General features: G+C 46.2%; 1 protein-coding gene across 2 annotated transcripts; it reads right to left on the bottom strand.

Moving 5' to 3' along the window:
• Window positions 1–2862: 2862 nt before the first annotated feature.
• LOC120860339 (BAG family molecular chaperone regulator 1) lies at window positions 2863–13788 on the bottom strand. 2 transcript variants are annotated; one of them, XM_040236148.1, is made up of 8 exons: window positions 13337–13733; window positions 13210–13264; window positions 11180–11308; window positions 9831–9913; window positions 8196–8309; window positions 5507–5614; window positions 4383–4445; window positions 3613–3873 (listed from the first exon to the last, which is right to left on the bottom strand). In XM_040236148.1, the coding sequence occupies exons 2-8, from the start codon at window positions 13244–13246 to the stop codon at window positions 3784–3786; spliced, it is 624 nt and encodes a 207-aa protein (XP_040092082.1). In that variant the 5' UTR covers window positions 13247–13264; window positions 13337–13733; the 3' UTR covers window positions 3613–3783. The 2 variants fall into 2 exon arrangements, with proteins under 2 accessions (XP_040092081.1, XP_040092082.1); XM_040236147.1 differs by having other exon boundaries at window positions 2863–3873; window positions 13210–13788.
• Between the last annotated feature and the right edge of the window lie 10 nt (window positions 13789–13798).

Genomic DNA, 13798 nt, shown 5'->3' with positions numbered 1-13798 from the left:
CCTCTCGGCCGCCACCCCTCGGGCATGGGGTCCTCCTGGCTTCTGCTTTACAGGTGTGGAAACTGTGGGCCCGTCTCTGGGAACCACCCTGCAACCTAAGTGTGGACTCCTAAAGCCCCGTTTGCAGCATGTGACCCTGCTGCCCTGGCCACTGCTCACTGGCCAGATTCTTCTCTAGGTTTTTTAAGTCAGAAATCAGGGAACAGAGGCAGTTCCTCTCTGGTAGCGAAGTTGTAAAATACGCCAAGTGGGGACTGCTGGCAGCCATGTTTCCTACTTTGTGGGAGAAGCAGGACTGAGTGAATGATGCTGACGTGCAGAGAGATACAGACAGGGATTTCAGGCAGCATTTGTATTCCTGACGTCCAGCTGCCCTTGAATTTTCCAAAGTTACATGAGATAACATCCTAGCAACACATTTTCTATTTCGACAATCTCTTTGGAACAGGTTTCTGGTATTTTCAACTATGGCTTCCCTGTGGGCTCAGTCAAGAATCCACCCGCCAATGCCAGAGACCCAGGTTCGATCTCTGCATCGGGAAGATTCCCCTGGAGAAGGAAATGGCAATCCACTTCAGTATTCCCTGGTAGCTCAGTTGGTAAAGAACCCGCCTGCAATGCAGGAGACCCAGGTTCAATTCCTGAGTTGGGAAGATCTACTGGAGAAGGGAAAGACTACTCACTCTAGTATTCTGGCCTAGAGAATTTCATGGACTGTATAGTCCATGGGGTCGCAAAGAGTCGGACATGACTGACTGACTGAACAACAGTTTTCAACTAAAAGAGTCCTGACTACCAGATGAAGGGCTTCTCACAGGGAGTAGCCTTTAAGCTGTGCCTTAAAGGATAAGTAGAAATAACTGACTGAATAATGTACAGGAGAATCCTTCCAACTCTGTGAGGCTGAACAATGTCCATGGGATCACAGAGCTGCATCTGTTTCCCTATAGCAGGACTGATCATGTCCTGGGGAAATGGGCAACTGACAAGTACTCTCCCTGGGCAGCGATGCCCTGCAGATGTGCAGGTCTATGTGAGTGGGCCATGTCAGTACCCTGCATGTCTGCTGGGCAGCTCATCCTCAAAGAATACAAGGACTACCGGATGCTGTAAATCCCTGTGCTGATGGAGCCTCAGTGGGCGAGTGCAGCAGTGGAAATGTCACTATTAATATGTGTGGTTAACATTCATTCAGTCTCCAAATATTTACTGAGCACCTAATATAAGCCTTGGAGAAGTCAATGGCACCCCACTCTAGTACTCTTGCCTGGAAAATCCCATGGATGGAGGAGCCTGGTGGGCTGCAGTCCATGGGGTTGTTAAGAGTCAGACACGACTGAGCGACTTCCCTTTCACTTTTCCCTTTCACGCATTGGAGAAGGAAATGGCAACCCACTCCAGTGTTCTTGCCTGGAGAATCCCAGGGACTGGGGAGCCTGGTGGGCTGCTGTCTATGGGGTCGCACAGAGTCGGACACGACTGAAGCGACTTAGCAGCAATATAAACCTAACAATGTGCTTGAAATACACTGTGAACAAACAAAGAAGTTCCTTAATCCAAGGAACTAGAGTTAAAAGGCAAATATTAATCAAATAATCCCACAAATAAATCATCATAGACCATGATAAATGCTGTTTAAATAAATAGTCACAAGCTGTGAGAGGACATCACCTGGGGGCTTGACATTCTCAGACAGACTATCAGAAACATCAGTAGGTGAGGTTTCTCTATGGAAGAGAGATTTACATTCTGAAGGATAAACAGCAGTCGCCTAGGACAGCGGCAGGGGTAGGGGTAAGGGAAGGATGGTGGGGAAATGTCCAAGCAGAAGAAGAGCGTGTGTGAAGACCCCAGGGCGAGAGAGGGCTCAGAGCACCTGAGGACCTGAACTAGCCCAGAGTGGCTGATGGCACAGAGTGACAGGAGAGCGGGTCAAGATGAAAAGGGCAAGGATCTTGGCCTTTATCCTATGAGAATGGGGGCCACTGAGATTTTTAGGCACAGGACTGACATGACGAGATCATCATCATGATCACTCAGCTGCTCTATGGAGAATGAATAGAGAGGACCAGAGAGGAAGCACACAGGCCAACCCAGGAGATAAACAGAAAGAGAAGAGAAAATGAGAAGGTGTGAGCAACCCCATGTCAGTTGGGACAAAAATCAGTAAAGATTAAGAACATTGGCTTGGAATCAAGCCGCCTAGTTTGTGTCCTGGCTTTGTCACTTACTCTATGATCCTGAGCAAATCACCTAAGCTCATCTCTAAAACAGAGGGAGTATCTATCTACCTCCTGGACTGTGTGAGGATTAAATGACTAACACACCTGAAGAACTTAGAATGGTATCTGGCACACAGGAACTTGCTGTGGCCCAAGACCACACAGCTACTACATATAAACAGGTAAATACTGAACTACTCTGGTTCAAAGTTGGGGGTGGGCCAATGGGACCCTGAGCCTCGGCCACTTGCTACCACTTTGTCCTAGGCCCCATCCACACAGCCCTAAATTACTGGGGTTTCACCGACTCCTTCTCTGCCAGATAAGACGCCTCAGAGTGGCCTTTAGGAGTTATTCTCCTGGGCACTGTGTGAAAAAATGGGGGTAACATCAGCTGACCCATTTAGGAGGCCATTGAAGTACACAGACCACCCCTGACTTCTAGACTAGACTCTCAGAAGGCTTCTGTTTTTCATACTTGATCAACAAAAAAAAGTTTAAACACTCTTCTGGGATATCCCTGGTGGAGCAGTGGTTACAACTCCATGCAGGAGCATGGGTTAGATCCCTGGTCAGGAACTAAGATCCCACATGCTGTATGGTAAGTCCCAAAAAAAAAAAAAAAAAAGTTTTAACACTCTTCTGTTTGCTGATGTGTATATAAACTGCTTTATTTTTTAAATAATAAATGAAGGGGGAAAGGACCACAAAACAGACAAAAACAACCTCAAAGTAACTTGAAGAAAATGTAGATCTCAGAAGGGGATGGCTCGTAACGCCTTTGAAGGAACTCCTGAGAGGTTTATGGCTGCCCTCACTACCTGCCTGCTGCATTTACTCTGGCCCCCTCACTGCCCCTCATAAGCCAGGGTCTGACCTGGTTGCAAGCAGAGACTTAGTCAACTCTGGGTTCTAACCTTCTAGAGGTGTGCTTGGGAGCAAGGCAGTCCATATATCAACCACAGGCCCCACTCCAGGAATGAATCAGAGATCTCATGACCTATGGCTGATCAGGGTCACTGGGAGCTGAGGACAGGGTCATGAACCCACAACCAGCCAGCTGTTTCAGAATCAGGTCACATGAGAGACACTCGGGCTACCTCTTCTGACCCATTCCCGACTTTCCTCACCAGACACAGGCTCCTGGTGATTCTGGTTTACACAGATAGGTTTATGGGATCATAAGCACAAAAAGGCCTCATGGATCTGAAGACCAAAATGGCCGATAAACTCAGAACTACTTCAGGATACATAAGAGCTCTCACCAGCCCAAAGAAAGCATCCAAAGGTCCACAGCTGGGAAGACTTGGTCATGGGGGCTCTCTCCAGACAAGGTGGGCTGCTGGACAGCACAGATCCACAGAGACAGAACGAGAAGCTGACAGGAGGCTAAAGATTGTACGGACGACACTTGTTCATTGAGAGCGGGTTGTAAAGAGAAGGAAAAGGCAATGGGCCGATTGCCCCCAGCAGCCCTGGGGAAGGCAAGTAACTTCTGTTCCAGAGATGGCAGAGCTGGTGGGGCTGTTCTTCAGCGCAGCACGGCCTTCTCCCCCCCACCTCAGTCAGCGAGGGCCAAGTTTGTGGACTGCAGTCGCTCTGTCTCCTGACAGATGTTCTGCTCCACTGTGTCACACTCAGCTAAGAAGTCCTAAAAGATAAATGCAGAGTAGTGAGGGCCACTGGAGGCCAGCCAACCCATGCCAACCTTAGCCACAAGAGGTTCTCTGCCAAGCCACTCTGGGGAACCCCTGGGTGACTGACTCAGGCTAAACGGGTGTGTGGGGATGGAGACAGCTCAGGCCCCAGACTCAGGAGAGGGAAGTGACAGCGCTCTCGGTTAACAACCTCCAAAGGGTGCTGAGAGGAGAGGAAGCCCTGCCACTGAAACGGCACGATTTCAGAGGACCCTGTTCCACAGGAATGGCACCTCCTAGAACTGCATAACATGTCAGCCCTGTCTGCTCCCCAGCAAACTTCTTTCCCGATCAGGTTAATCCAAATTCAATTACAGGGACATGAAAGGAGCTCTTGTGTTCTGGGTTCATACTGAGAAATAACAACTGAACAGAACCCCCACCACACATGTACTCTGCCCTACTTTGAAGAGATACATGCACTTATGCACGACACTTTGTGATGCCCTACCACACAACTCACCTGAATCCTTTTCACCAAACCCTTCCTTTTCATTCTACTGTCTTTGAAATTTTCTGGCAGAATCTATGGAAGAATAAGTTGACATATAAATAATCTGAGTAAGTGAAAATGACATAGGAACACGTCAGAAACACCCATAGCACATCAAGCTGGCCACAGGTCACCAATGTGGATGAAAGGCATTTTCAGGAGTCACTTCCCTGGATCTCTGTCCTACACATCCCTTTCCATGGCTCTCACTCCATAAACTCTCCTTAGCTCTCAAGGTCTGGATCATAGACCTATAGCATGGACTTTGTCCTTTCATCGTTTTCTGTGCATGGATACTGTGTCCTGGCTGGGCCACAAGCTCACTGTGGCATGAAAAGCATAGTGCTTTTCTGCTCTTCTTTACCACCCCCTATACCACCTCCCCTCAAGAATCCCAAGCAAAATAGTTCACCCTAAGAATGAGGTATCAGGGGAGAGACATTATCTCTCAAAGGGAACATGGCATCAGTGATTCCTAACCTTACAGGAAACCTAATAGGAAACATCAATGATTCCTATTCCTAGCCTCCCAAGAGGTGGGTCTGACTGTTTTCTGTACAGGTAATGGGCCCAGTGGAATGTCAGACACAAGAGTGTCAGGAAAGTGACACCCTGTACTTCTCTGACCCTGAGACCATGGATCACTTCGGTCCCTGCTTTGGGAGGATTAGATGCTACTGTACGTGTGTGCTCAGTTATGCCCGGCTCTTTGTGTGCAACCCCATGGATTGTAGTCTACCAGGCTCCTCAGTCCATGGGAATTTCCAGGTAAGAATACTGGCATGGCTTGCTGTTTCCTAGAAAACTTGTCTCCTGCATTGGCAGGCAGATTCTTTACCACTGCACCACTTGGGAAGCCCCTTAGATGCTACTATTACACATAAATAAAAATGACAAAAGCCCCATGTCAGTGAGATAGGGGAAATCAGGAACTGTCTTATCTTTCTGCATATTCATCAAAGACTTAGCAGTGTCTGGTACACTGCCCAATAGGTGCCCAGTACCCTCAGGCAATGAGTGTGATACCGAGACAGTGAAACTGACTAAAAAGCCATCAAAGGAAATTAGCTCTTCTCAGCTGAGTATTTACTTACTAGTGTGTCAATCTCCTCCAAGATCTTCATAAACTGCTCGATCGTGGCTTTTACTCTCCTATCAAGTTTGCAGAGAGCTTCAGCTTGCAAATCCTTGGCCAGAAAACCCTGTGGAGGAATGATGCATTATTCCAAGTGTTTCTTTGAGGCTGACAGAAAACTCCAAGCCCAGGCACTGATGAAGCAGCCACACCCTGAGTCCACGTTCCCCAACAGGCTGGGCCAAATTGCAGGCCCATAACTCTACCTCTTGGGAAAACCGAAAAGCCAGCCCTGGGCCTCCTCAAGCACTGTAATAGGCTGCAGGCCCCTCTATCTCACGTGGCCTACTGGGGCCACAAATGCCTCCAGAGGCCTGGCTCTGCTAAAGCCCCCAGTCACCAGTGAATACCTGTACATAAGAGGCAGATATTAAGAGCACAGGGTTTAGAGTTTGATAGGCCTGGGCTTCAATTCTGACTGCTGTGTACTGGCTGGTAAGCTTGAGCAAGTTCCTTAACCTATCTGTGCCTTGCTGTCCTCATTTTTAAAATGGAGATCAAGGCATTTCCTTGGCAGTCCAGTAGTTAAGATTCCATGCTTCTGTGCAGGGGGCACGGGTTCCATCCCACATTGGGGAATAAGATCCCACATGCTGAGCAGGCTGGCCAAATTAAATAAATAAAATAATACAATGGAAGACTTCCCTGGCGGTCCAATGGTTAAGAATCTGCCTTGGGGAGGAAAAAAAAAAAAAAAAAGAATCCACCTTGGGCTTCCTTATTGGCTCAGTGGTAAAGAATCCACCTGCCAATGCAGGAGACACAGGTTTGATCCCTGATCCCAGAAGATCCCACATGCCAGGGAGCAACGAAGCCCATGGGCTACAACTATTGAGACTGTGCTCTAGAGCTCGGGAGCCACAACTACTGAAGCCTGTGCTCCCTAGAGCCTATGCTCTGCAGCAAGAGAAGCCACTGTAATGAGAAGCCCAAGTACCGCAGCTAGAGAGCCACCTCCAAGCACCCAACTAGACAAAAGCCCACACAGCAACGAAGACCCAGCACAGACAAAAATACATAAAAATAAATGTATATGTATATATAAAAAAGAATCCACCTTGCAATGCAGGGGACGAGGATTCCATTCCTGGTCAGGGAACTAAGATCCCACATGCTGCTGGGCAACAAAGCCCATGTGCTGTAACTACTGAGCCTTTGCACTCCAATTAGAGAGTCCATGCGCCCCAATGATAGATCCCACGTGATACAATGAGGATCCTGCGTGAGGCAACTAAGACCCAAATAAACAAGCAGCCAAATAAACAAAGGCAAAAAGAAAAAAGCAAAAAAAATAAAATAAAATGGAGACCATACATACACATCCCAAAGGGTTACCATGAGGATAAAGGGAAATATAAGACCTTTAATATGAGTCCTGACACAGACATATTGCTAACAAATGGCAGCACTTACTTAATTGTTTTTATTGAATTATCTGTTTATTCCTGTTACTTAGCCTAATGATCAGTTAGCTGGTGACAACAGGTGGACAGCAGGGATCTCTGAGGATGTTTTCATCAAAATCAAAAGCTACAGATGCAGATTTCACAACAAGTAATAAAATAAGCTACTGATTCCAACCGAAAGAATTTACTCTACCAAAAAATGAGAAATGGCCAAAAAAGATTTAAGAGGACATTCAAAGCAGCATTACGCATAATGTTAAATAACATTAGGTGATAAATAATAAATAATTGGTTAGGTAAACCATGATCCACTCATGTGATGCAATATTATACGAGTTTTGAAAAGGATGATCTTTTTTTTTTTCCAGTCAAGACATTTTTTCTTTATTGAAGTATAGTTGATTTATAATACTGTGTTAGTTTCAGGTATACTAAGTATGATCATTTTTAATGACATGGGAAAGTGTTCAATTCCTTAAACCAAAGAAAGAACTATTTACAAAGTATACCTAACATTATACCAATTTTTTTAAGATTAAAAAAAACAGATTCCAGGTTTTAGTAATGGTTATCTTTGAGTTAGAGGTCTTAAAGGTAATTATTATTTTTCATATTGGCGCCCACATGTCTTCTTAAAAATTGTGTACAATCAGTATGCAGTACTTTAGTAATTAAAACACAATCATACATCCATTAATGTTATAAAATGAAGAGATCAAAAATAAATACATGGTTTGAGCCCATAAGTAATTCTAATTTGGTTTCAGTACTATAAGGAATTGAATAGGATGACCCCTCGCCAATATCATGCTCAACTTGGACATGCTATGAATCAGTGTTCTTTGCCTTGCCAAATACATTATAACTGACTAGACTGAGAGAAGATATTTATTCTATTTAAGACAACACATTATCCTAGCATGGCAGGTGTTCTCATAGGAACACAAATGGATGCTGGCTGGGGTTTGTAAATAACAATGATGTGCTTACAAAGCACTTAGAATGTGTCAGCCTTAAACTATGTAATTGAATCCTCATAACAGCCCAAGAGGGAGTTACCATCATCACTCCCTTTTTTACAGAAGAACTTGAGACAAAGGCAAACTTGCCCAGTTACAGAATGGGAAGTCAGGGTCTGAACCCAGCGGGGGCTGAAAACAAAGTTTGCCCTCAAAACCACGCATTTGTGTCTCTAGAGAATTCTTACAGAAGGCAGAAAGTCAAGTCTACCAGGAGAGTTACCTGCTGGATTCCAGCAAGGTCTTTATTCAGTTCTTCCAGCTGGTCAGCTATCTTCTCCACAGATTTCTCCAAATCTTTCAGCTTCTTTAGTTCAGCTTCTTCCTCCAGACTGTTCTAAAATGTTAAGAATAAAAATAAGTGAATAATCACCAAAAATAGTAGCTTCTGTCAGGAAAAAAAAAAAAAAAATCTGACCATAAGTGGCCAAACCACTCCCCTAGGAAAACATCATCTTAAACTTGCTGCTTCTTGGAAAGCAAGCTGGAGGATTATACACTAACGTTTTCTATCTACAAAGACACTAGAGGAGATAGAAGGTACCAGGTACATGTTCTGGTGAGAGAGCCCGACAGCTTGGGTTCAGAGAACAAAGCTGATCCATGAGCCAGATCTGACCTTAGCCTGGGGCTGACTACCAACTGCCTCCAGACTGAAGCCCAGAGTGTTAACTAATTATAGTGAACACCTAGCATGTGAGGAGTCCAGAAAGGTGAGACAGGCGGAATTTTATCCTTTCCTTAAGTGGAATTCCTAAGCTCTCTCATTCAATATGACCATGATGACGATGCATACTCTCATTGAGCATCCTCTTTATGCCGGGCATCATCCTAAGCACTCTACCTGCATTATTATTTAAGCCTTACCACAATCCAATTATGAAATTGAGGTAACTGTAAAGTAACCTAAGGTCACACAGCCCAAAGAGGTAAAGCTGAGACCTGAATGGGATTTGGCTTCTCACACCCCAGGACAACTCCAGCTGAGGGTCCTAAAGTTTCCTCAAACTCAGCCCTTGGGTTGCGCTCATTTTTCCATCACCGTTCTTCCTGGCCCTTGAGCAAGAAATCTATACTATTTCCCCTTCTTTCAGCTTCATTGGTAGCTAGCAGCTTTCTGCTTTTACACTGTCTCCCATTGTTCCTGCTGTCTCGCCTTGGTGGCCATATCCTGAGTGCCAGTCTCCTGGCAGTTCTAAGTCTGCACTAGACTTTCCTTGCCTCCACATTACTAACCTGTGCCTTCTCTCCACTCCTGAATCAGCCACACCTAGCTTGAAGTAAGAGAACTTCATTTGACCAACAACTCCAATGTGTCACAATGTATTGCTGGCCCCAGGGTCTACTGTCAACAACCCTTTTTGTCACCAACTGACTCTTTTTCTCCCTCACTTCTAGTCTGAACCTTTCTTTCCAGCCAAAGAGGATTTAACCTCACGGGAGATTTTAGCAAAAAGAATGGTTAAAGGAAGAGAGGCTCCTGAAATTTGCAGAGTACTTATTTTTAAAATTTACAGGTCTGACAGTCTCTTGCAAATTCCTGTCCAAGTGAGCAGCGACTGCTTCAGACACCATTTTATCCAGACTGAAATTCCACCACCAGCACAAAACCCACATAATTGAGGCAATACAACCACTCCTAATTCCCAGGGTGAAAACCCTAAAGAACAGAAGCTGAAGGAAATGAGAACAATAAAACTGGTAACTCCACTAAACAAACAGTAACTACATTTGTGTGGCAAGCACTACTTCACCAGTGCCAAATCTGAGCCCCCAATTTGGCCTTCTAAACAGACACTCATGTATAACACCTTAGTCATTTGGCTCTGAGGTATTTCTTGTAGAAAAAGCAATCTACCTTTTTCCCAATTAACATAACCCGGCAACCATTTTGTATTCCAAGTGCTGACAATGGCATCTCCATTTCCTTCAGAGATTTTCCTGAAAAAAGAAGACAGTTATGTCAAATGTAACTTGTCTAACAGTGAAAATAGACTTCAGCAAGGGTATAGGAAATAGTATGTTCACTACTGAGAAGAGGATGAGTTGGTGTAACATTTTTAGAAGGTTTCTTGACCCAATAACTTCACTTCAGATATTGATCCTAACAAATAACTGGACATGTGCCTGAACAATAACTGTTACACAATTATTATTATTCATAACAGTGAGAAACTGGAAAGTCAAAAACTCAGGAATAGGGTACTGATTACTATACATCATAACAACGGAAGACTTTGTAGGCACTAAAGCTCATTTTTCAGGAAACTTCAAAGCCACAATATGTGCTGATGACCAAGTGTTATAAGAAGATCACAAGAAATGATCCTAGTTTTATCCACTACAGAGACAAAAAAAAGCCACAAATGAGAACCCACACTTCAGGATGCCAGGACAAACAAACAAAGGCTGGACAGAAATATACTGAATTGTTATGAGGGGTTTTATCCAGGAGAACATTTTCTTTTTTGTGTTTTCCTCTATTTAGAAACATGAATTTCTATTGCCTTTATAATTGTAAAATGAAATGCTTTTAAAAAGAAAAGACAAGGAATTACAATATGAAGTATAAAAGTAAATGCTTCCCATCACTAAATTCTTCATGATTGGTACCAAATGGGATGAATTTAGCTTCATCAGATACAAAATAATGGGTTCTCATGGGAATGAGAAGACCAGAGAATGGGGATGGGAGTAGGTGTGTCCTGGCAGAAATCACCATATTCCACTGGGCCTGCTACATCCAGGTCCTTTAAACTAGTCTGTTCAGTACCTTCTCTGTGTCAGAACTAGGCCAAGCACTGAAAACACAGAAGTATCTCTGCCCTCATGTATTGTACCAGAGAAACCAGATGTTTGGTGACTATGGAAATAATTATTTAATAGTAGTTTCAATACAAGCTATGCAGAAGTGGAGGGAGTGCCACAAGAATATACACTGGGAAGAGGATCTAACTTAGCCAGGGAAGACTGCCCGTGTGCCTCATCAAAAATGGTAAGGTTTCCGCCACCCTCATGTGACTTCAACTCTAATACCTGTGCATGTGTTTACAAGTGTCCACTGCATAGTAGGTACTCAACAAATATTTGTTGAAGGAATGACAGAATTAACAAGCAAATAACTGTCCTAGATTGAAAACCTAACCTTACTGTTAGGTAAGGTTAAATAGTTTTAAATAGGCTCAGAGCTGGAAGAGAAAGGCTTACCCTTAAATATGAGTTTCTGAAAAGGCAGCGGAACCCCTGTAGCCTCTTCAACAACCTGGGCCAGGTCTTGGACAATTGGCTCGCTATTGCCTTCTTGTGGGGTAACTTGAAGATCGTGCTTCTCATTGCCTGGGAAGAGAAAAGTGTTGAAGAAAACACAAACCAATAAACAGAAGCTGACACTTCATTTTCCCAGCCTTTAAGACCTGCTCAAGGATTTTTGTTTCCTTGGGAATTGTTATAGGAACTAACAATATCAGTGATATCAGCTAACATTTTAAGCATTTAACATGTGTAAGGGGCTGACTAGACTTATTTTGGAGAAGGAAATGGCAACCCACTCCAGTATTCTTGCCTAGAGAATCCTGTGGACGGAGGAACCTAGTGGGCTGTTGTCCATAGGGTCGCACAGATTCAGACACAACTGAAGCAACTTAGCGTGCATGCATGCATTGGAAAAGGGAATGGCAACCCACTGCAGTATTCTTGCCTGGAGAATCTCAGGGACAGAGGAGCCTGGTGGGCTCCTGTCTATGGGGTCGCACAGAGTCAGACATGACTGAAAGGACTTAGCAGTAGCAGCAGCAGCAGGCTTATTTTATGCATAATCTTAATTAATCCTCAGAACAACCCCATGAAGTACCCATGAAGCCGGTATTACCTATTATTCCCCATTTCACAAATAAGCAAAATGTGAGATCAGTCCAGTTAAGACTTGCCTAGTGATACCCATCTCTACAATCAGAACTTAACCTCAGATCTATCTGATTTCAAATTCTGTGCTTTTCTTTACAAGCCATCTGCCTCCTCTGACCTGACTGTCCTCCTCTGTGTTGTACTGGGCGAGGAACTGTTTCTATCTCCTTTGCTATAATGGGCAAGGAACTGCTTTTCTTCCAGGTCTCTCCCACTGGGCACACCTGGACACATATGGTTGGTGCCCAGAAAATAAATAAGGGGGACTTCCCTGGTGGTGCTGTGGATAAGAATCTACCTGCCAAGGCAGGGGACACAGGTCCAATCCCCGGTCCTACAGGTCCAATCCCCGGTCCTGGATGATTCCACATGCCATGGAGCAACTAAGCTCATGTCCACAACTACTGAGGCTGTATGCTGCAACTACTGATACCCGCATGCCTAGAGCCACCCCAGTGAGAAGCCCGCACATCTCAAGGAAGAGTAGCCCCTGCACGCTGCAACTAGAAAAAGCCCGAGCAAAGCAATGAAGACCTAGTGTGGCCAATAAATAAACAAATGAGTGAAAAAACTCAAACAGCAGAAATTTCTTTTTGGAGCAGAGGTGCCAACACTTTTCTGGACATGTGGACAGCAAGGGCGTGGCCTGTGTCCAGTGCATCACGCCAAGCCTTAAGCCTACTCAACAGCCATGAAGTCAGCGGGACAGGTGTTACCAACTCTATTTCGCATAGAAGAAACCAGATGCCTAGAAAGAAGACATCCCAAGGTCACCCAAATGTGCAGAATTCTGGTCTCCAGATTCTTGAGGCCCTGGGGTCTCCCCTAGTTGGTCCTGAGGAAACCTTATGGACTCAGCTCCCTGGAGAACCGTCTTTGCCTAGTTCTGTGTCAACTCCAACAGCAGACAGACCCCAGGGGTACCCAGAGTGTACGCTGGAACCCACGCCTCACTCAAACAGCACACATGAGTTTTGACTCCTGCACACAAGTAGATGTCCAGATACACAGCAGTCATAGACAACATGGCTAAATACAAGCCAGGCACAAAGGCCCACAACAACTGTGCAGGCACACCCTAAGACATACAACCAGGACCACGACGTGAAGCATCAAGGATCTAACAAATGGCCTGAGACAAAATACACCTGCCACGTGGAAAGGTGTGTTGACAGGAGACCAGCAAAAAAAAGAAAAAGCCGGTCCCACAAGATCCCACTCTTCTGGACTCCAAATACAAGGACATACACTTCGGGAGGGCACGCGACCAAACCCAGAGACCCCACCGGACTTTCGCGGCCCAGCACGGAGCCCACCCGGCAGCCCACGCTCACTGTGGGTGACGGTCACGCTGAGCCCGGCTGCCGCCATTTCCTCGCTCCGGGCCACCTCTTGGCTCCGGGCCACTTCTTCGCTCAGGACCACCTCTTCGCTCGGGGCCACTTCTTCGCTCAGGACCACCTCTTCGCTCGGGGCCACCTCTTCGCTCCGGGACACCTCTTCGCTCCGGGACACCTCTTCGCTCCGGGCCGAGCGAGGCCGTGCTTTCTTTTTCACCCGCGGCCTGCGAGCGCAGGCGGCGGCGCCTCTGGTGGATCCGGCATGCCCTCTGGTCACGCTCCGGACGGCTGATTTCTGGGAGGGAGGCGGACCTCGCTCGGCTGGGGGCACCGACTGGCGCGGCTCCCGGCCCGGCCGAGGCGCGCGCCGCCGGGGACCCAGCCGCTCCCGGTCGCCTCGCGGTCTTCGCGCGCCGCCGCGCTCCGCCAGACCCGCGCTTGTCGCCCGCCCAGCGATGGTAGCTAGCTTGGGGCCCTCCACCCCAGTTCGGCTACTTCCCCGCCCCTCCCGGGCCTACCGGCTCCGCCCCTTGGAGCAGCCCCGCTGCTGCCGGGCTCTATTCCTCTGAAGCCGCCCCCTACC

This window comes from Oryx dammah, unplaced genomic scaffold (genome assembly GCF_014754425.2).
Source record: "Oryx dammah isolate SB20612 unplaced genomic scaffold, SCBI_Odam_1.1 HiC_scaffold_11056, whole genome shotgun sequence".
Lineage (NCBI taxonomy): Eukaryota > Metazoa > Chordata > Mammalia > Artiodactyla > Bovidae > Oryx > Oryx dammah.
Note: the sequence above shows the minus strand (reverse complement) of the source record. Positions and strands in the feature narration are given on the sequence as shown.

Coding starts and splice junctions, on each gene's coding strand:
- LOC120860339 (XM_040236147.1), bottom strand. CDS start 13,246: ATGGCGGCAGCCGGGCTCAGCGTGACCGTCACCCACA. Junction 9,914..11,179: donor TCAGAAACTCATATTTAAGG/GTAAGCCTTTCT, acceptor TTCTTTTTTCAG/GAAAATCTCTGAAGGAAATG. Junction 5,615..8,195: donor ACCTTGCTGGAATCCAGCAG/GTAACTCTCCTG, acceptor ATTCCTCCACAG/GGTTTTCTGGCCAAGGATTT.